Source organism: Schistocerca americana, chromosome X (assembly GCF_021461395.2).
Source record: "Schistocerca americana isolate TAMUIC-IGC-003095 chromosome X, iqSchAmer2.1, whole genome shotgun sequence".
Classification (NCBI taxonomy): domain Eukaryota; kingdom Metazoa; phylum Arthropoda; class Insecta; order Orthoptera; family Acrididae; genus Schistocerca; species Schistocerca americana.
This window is the reverse complement of record NC_060130.1, coordinates 533,419,033-533,425,032: the sequence shown is the minus strand read 5'-3', so window position 1 is coordinate 533,425,032 and position 6,000 is coordinate 533,419,033. Positions and strand designations below refer to the sequence as shown.

The 6,000-nt window shown below is 49.5% G+C and overlaps 1 protein-coding gene across 1 annotated transcript in view; it reads right to left on the bottom strand.

Annotated features, from left to right (window-relative positions):
- Positions 1 to 519: 519 nt before the first annotated feature.
- The window catches only part of LOC124556133 (aquaporin AQPAe.a-like), a 51,595-nt gene continuing 46,114 nt past the window's right edge, over positions 520 to 6,000 (bottom strand). Inside the window, exons 5-6 of the mRNA XM_047130149.1 lie at positions 777 to 857; positions 520 to 672 (exon numbers count right to left, since the gene is read on the bottom strand). Coding sequence (XP_046986105.1) covers positions 520 to 672; positions 777 to 857 — 234 coding nt within the window. The remainder of the gene's footprint in view (positions 673 to 776; positions 858 to 6,000) is intronic.

Below are 6,000 nucleotides of genomic sequence, written 5' to 3'. Positions count from 1 at the left end.
GTCGCTGTGTTAAATTCGTCGTGGTGAGCCCTTTTGAAAATGGGTCTTAAAGAGTCCAGCTGAATTACTGCACGTACGTGATTGAAAGTTTGTTGACTGCACGTTAAGAATGTCAATGTTGCATGCGAAGAGAGATCGCGCTGCAACGGCTGTAATCTATTTTGAAGGGTAGGGGGGGGGGGGAATTATTCGGGTGAATTTCCCTTCGTTTGAATTCCAGCTTTAGGAGTATCTAATTCCACTAGTCATCGGATACTCTTTTTCGACATGCTCAATTTATTCAACTTTAACAACATTTAAAAATCCACTGGAGCGTAAGATCTCAGTTCATTATAAATGTTTCACATTATTAAAATTTTACATACGTTATTTGTCCTCGCCACGCCTAGTGAAATAGGCGAGTTCCAATATGCATTCTCTTAACATCAGGCTTAATTAGGTGTACACATTCGTCCACAAAGTTCAGGCAGGAATTGGACGATGTCATGTTGTCAAGAGCATTACATTTTTGTTTCGTGATTATACATGCCGTTCCGCTACTCCTGAGGCCACGCCAGAAGCTTGGCCCGGAGAAGCCCTATGCTCTGCTGCATCCACAGGCTCTTCTGGCCTGAAGTATTGGTAGACGATACCCGCAGCAACACCGCCTACGCACGGTCCCACCCAGTACACCTGCAAAAGACGGCCGAACCAATACTAAGCAAATTCGTATCATCGTTAAACAGCTTTGTTGACAACTCTCTTAATGCATTTCAGATTTTTCCTTGGATACATACCCAATGGTTTATCCAAGATCCAGTAACGAAAGCAGGTCCGAAAGAACGAGCCGGATTCATACCAGCACCAGTATACTGCATCTGCGAAAAAATGAAGGTCATTTAGTCTTGCACGATACCTCAGGGATATTTCCGCCTTACATTTGAATCCATCAGACTAAGGATATACAGTTTATTGAACTGTAGGAGATCCTTTGTCATTTCAGGTCCTTACTGTGGCTGCTTTTTCCGCTACTATCAGGATTTGCCATACTGATGTACGAAATGAATTTTATATCGTTGGAAATTTTTGGGTAGTACTCTACAAAATCTTAAATTTAACTGACATTGTAAAGCAGTTTTATCTTCCCGAGGCTGAAGTTATGAAGGCGAGCACACATCCTAACTCCGTGTTATTTAGTTTGGGACAATACCTTCACGTTTAGTCTGACACATACTTAACCTCAATGATTCACTTCTTTCATTGTAACAGTGTTCCTGGTATGTGAACATCACCACTCTTTCCCACTCACTGATGACACCAAAGTGATCATACGTCTGGACGACGCAAGGTCGATCCAAACTCTATATGGCATTAGTCCACAGAGAAAATTTAAATACACAGTTTAAATAAACACTAATGTCACCGATTACTTTTATACGGGGTAGACCAAGAAGTAGTGCTCTGTGTCCAAAAATTTAGTGACTGAGAAACAGCTAAATTAGTACTGATTCTTGACTGAACTGTCCGCTACACACCTCACTCTTTGCACTGTCTTCTATCCACTGGTATCTACCTGCGACATCATTGAACCACTGCACAAAAAACCAGTTCAGAAACCTTCAGCACCTTGCTTTTTGACTTGTGCTTAAGCTGTTTTAACTTCATGCAAGTTATTTGATCCGTAACAGCGTATGTTCTTTTCGTAAGTCCTAACAGTCAGATGGGCTGTAGGGTGCAAGATCCACCAATGACCAGCCTTATTTTGCAATCGCTTGGGAGGCGAAGAATGACGTTCGAGGGCGCCCATTATTGGCTCCATAAGATTCTTGACCGTGGTTACACAGGCGTCGCTGTTTATCGGTAACGCTACAGCGTTTATCTTGCTTTTCGCTATCAATACGTCCTCGATTCAAATCTCATCAATGTCTGCCAGCCGCTGTGCGGAGTGCCTGCAATGTCAGTTTCTTCGATATTTAAGTATTTCACCCGCTGCCGTACGTTGTGCATGTCCATTACAGCGTACCCGCCCACTTGTGTCGAAACAGCTTGAAAATACACTCCTGGAAATGGAAAAAGAACACATTGACACCGGTGTGTCAGACCCACCATACTTACTCCGGACACTGCGAGGGGGCTGTACAAGCAATGATCACACGCACGGCACAGCGGACACACCAGGAACCGCGGTGTTGGCCGTCGAATGGCGCTAGCTGCGCAGCATTTGTGCACCGCCGCCGTCAGTGTCAGCCAGTTTGCCGTGGCATACGGAGCTCCATCGCAGTCTTTAACACTGGTAGCATGCCGCGACAGCGTGGACGTGAACCGTATGTGCAATTGACGGACTTTGAGCGAGGGCGTATAGTGGGCATGCGGGAGGCCGGGTGGACGTACCACCGAATTGCTCAACACGTGGGGCGTGAGGTCTCCACAGTACATCGATGTTGTCGCCAGTGGTCGGCGGAAAGCGCACGTGCCCGTCGACCAGGGACCGGACCGCAGCGACGCACGGATGCACGCCAAGACCGTAGGATCCTACGCAGTGCCGTAGGGGACCGCACCGCCACTTCCCAGCAAATTAGGGACACTGTTGCTCCTGGGGTATCGGCGAGGACCATTCGCAACCGTCTCCATGAAGCTGGGCTACGGTCCCGCACACCGTTAGGCCGTCTTCCGCTCACGCCCCAACATCGTGCAGCCCGCCTCCAGTGGTGTCGCGACAGGCGTGAATGGAGGGACGAATGGAGACGTGTCGTCTTCAGCGATGAGAGTCGCTACTGCCTTGGTGCCAATGATGGTCGTATGCGTGTTTGGCGCCGTGCAGGTGAGCGCCACAATCAGGACTGCATACGACCGAGGCACACAGGGCCAACACCCGGCATCATGGTGTGGGGAGCGATCTCTTACACTGGCCGTACACCACTGGTGATCGTCGAGGGGACGCTGAATAGTGCACGGTACATCCAAACCGTCATCGAACCCATCGTTCTACCATTCCTAGACCGGCAAGGGAACTTGCTGTTCCAACAGGACAATGCACGTCCGCATGCATCCCGTGCCACCCAACGTGCTCTAGAAGGTGTAAGTCAACTACCCTGGCCAGCAAGATCTCCGGATCTGTCCCCCATTGAGCATGTTTGGGACTGGATGAAGCGTTGTCTCACGCGGTCTGCACGTCCAGCACGAACGCTGGTCCAACTGAGGCGCCAGGTGGAAATGGCATGGCAAGCCGTTCCACAGGACTACATCCAGCATCTCTACGATCGTCTCCATGGGAGAATAGCAGCCTGCATTGCTGCGAAAGGTGGATATACACTGTACTAGTGCCGACATTGTGCATGCTCTGTTGCCTGTGTCTATGTGCCTGCGGTTCTGTCAGTGTGATCATGTGATCTATCTGACCCCAGGAATATGTCAAAGTTTCCCCTTCCTGGGACAATGAATTCACGGTGTTCTTATTTCAATTTCCAGGAGTGTAGTTACAATAAGCAGAGCCTCTAATAATTGTAGCCTTTTTTGATGCCTTGGTTCAACGATGGCGAAAATTTGTACAAATGGTCACAAACGGTAGTGTTGGGCAAATAACAGTTCACCCTACGATCTATACGAACTTCGCTATTTTAATTTTTTTTAAAATATCGAGACTATTCCATCCACCCTTAATTCGAATCTGAATGATTCCATAATCAGCGAAAGCTAAACATGTATCTTTGTTGCATTATCTTATGACGCACATATCCTGGTAAGAATTCAAGCGAAGGAGAAATCAACAGTTGAAGGGGAAACACTGGGTTAGTTCACTAGCCAGAAGCAACCTGAAATCGCCGCCGCTGTCACTAGAATATTTAATGACACAGACTCGCCACCTAGACGTTAGCCACCAACAAACGCAAGCCATCTCAAGGCTTTGGCGTTCGCTTGGAAGATTTTTTTTTTGGTGGGGTTTAAGGGCGCTGAAGTCATTAGCGCCCAGAAACTGTTGTTAGAGCACATGGAATCTAGTAAAACTCAAGGGGAGTGGGGGACACCAGAAGGACCTAACAAAGATTTAGATAAAAGAAGTAAAAAGGTTAGATGTCTTTGGACAAGCCAGCCAAAGTTATAAAACGCAGAACACGAGCAGCTGCTCGAGCGTCATCAGCTAAAATATCCGGTAAAGTAGATGGCAGGGACAGGACAACACGAGATTGACTAAAGCGGGGACACGACAATAAAACATGGTGCACTGTTAATGCCTGACCACAAGGGCACTGCGGGGCTGGGTCACCGGAGAGCAGGTAGCGGTGGCTAAACCGGCAATGCCCAATCCGCAACCTGGTCAGAAGGACCTCCTCTCGCCGAGATGGTCGGGAGGAGGTTGTCCAAGCAGTTGGGAGCGGTGTTACTGCCCGGAGCTTGTTTCCTTGGAGGGATGACCAAGCATCCCACCCCAACGACACAAGCCTCTTACAAACATCTCCACGAACGTCAGATGACGGGACACAATGGGAGGCTGGCCGAGGCAGGAGGACTGCAACCTTAGCTGCAGCATCCGCAGCCTCATTCCCAGGCACCCCTACATGTCCGGGAACCCACAGAAAGCTGACAGGAGAACCATTATCAGCGAAAGAATGGAGGGACTGCAGGATCCATTGCACTAAGGGATGGACCGGATAGGGATCTCCAAGGCTCTGAGGAGCACTGAGGGAATCAGAGCAGAGTACATACGATGAATGGCGGTGGCGGCGGGCATACTGAATAGCCTGATGGAGAGCAAAAAACTCTACCGTAAAGCTGGAACATTGGTCGAGGAGCCAGTATTTAAAGATGGCGGCCCCGACGACAAAGGCACAGCCGACTCCATCGTCAGTTTTGGAGCCATCGGTGTAAATAAAGGTGTGACTAGCAAGTCGCGCACGAAGATCGACAAACCGTGAGCAATACACTGCAGCCGGAGTACCCTCCTTCGGGGGTGAGCCGAGGTCGAGATAAATATGAACCGGAGCCTGGAGCCAAGGTGGTGTCGGGCTCTCACCCTCTCTGAAGGGCAAAATCCAATTGTCGAAGCAGGCAACGGAAGCGGACTCCGGGGGGCAGCAGGGCAGACACATACAACCCGTACTGACGGTCGAGAGAATCGGCGAAGAAGGACTGATAAGAGGGGTGGTCGGGCATTGACAACAGCTGGCAGGCATACCGACACAGCAGTATGTCGCGCCGGTAGGTCAATGGTAATTCGGCAGCTTCAGCATAAAGACTCTCGACAGGACTAGTGTAGAAGGCTGGGGTCACAAGACGTAACCCCCGGTGGTGGATGGAGTTGAGACGGCGTAAGAGGGATGGCCGAGTAGATGAGTAGACGAAGCTCCCATAATCCAGCTTCGATCGGACTATGGACCGATACAAGCGAAGCAGGACAGTGCGATCCGCTCCCCAACATGAACTGCTAAGAACTCTTAGGACATTAAGGGAACGTGTACAACGGGCCGCCAAATAAGAGACATGTGGAGACCAACACGGTTTCCTGTCCAACGTGAGCCCTAGAAACTTAGTTGTTTCCACAAATGGGAGAACGACGGGACCGAGATATAAGGATGGTGGAAGGAACGCTTTATATCGCCAAAAGTTGATACAAACCGTCTCCTCTTCAGACAACCGGAAGCCATTTGCCACACTCCATGAGTATAGGCTGTCTAGACAACGCTGAACGCAGCGCTCCAGGAGGCATGTTCTCTGGGCACTGCAGTAGATTGCGAAGTCATCGACAAAGAGAGAGCCTGAGACATTAGGTGGAATGCAATCCATAATTGGATTGATCGCGATGGCAAAAAGGGCTACGCTTAAGACGGAGCCCTGAGGCACTCTATTCTCCTGGAAGAAGACGTCGGACAATACGGAACCCACACGTACCCTAAACTTTCTATCGGTTAAAAAGGAATCAATAAAAAGGGGCAGGCGACCGCGTAGGCCCCACCTCTGCCTAGTGCCGAGGATACCTCCTCTCCAACAGCTATCATAAGCCTTCTCCAAATCGAAGAACACAGC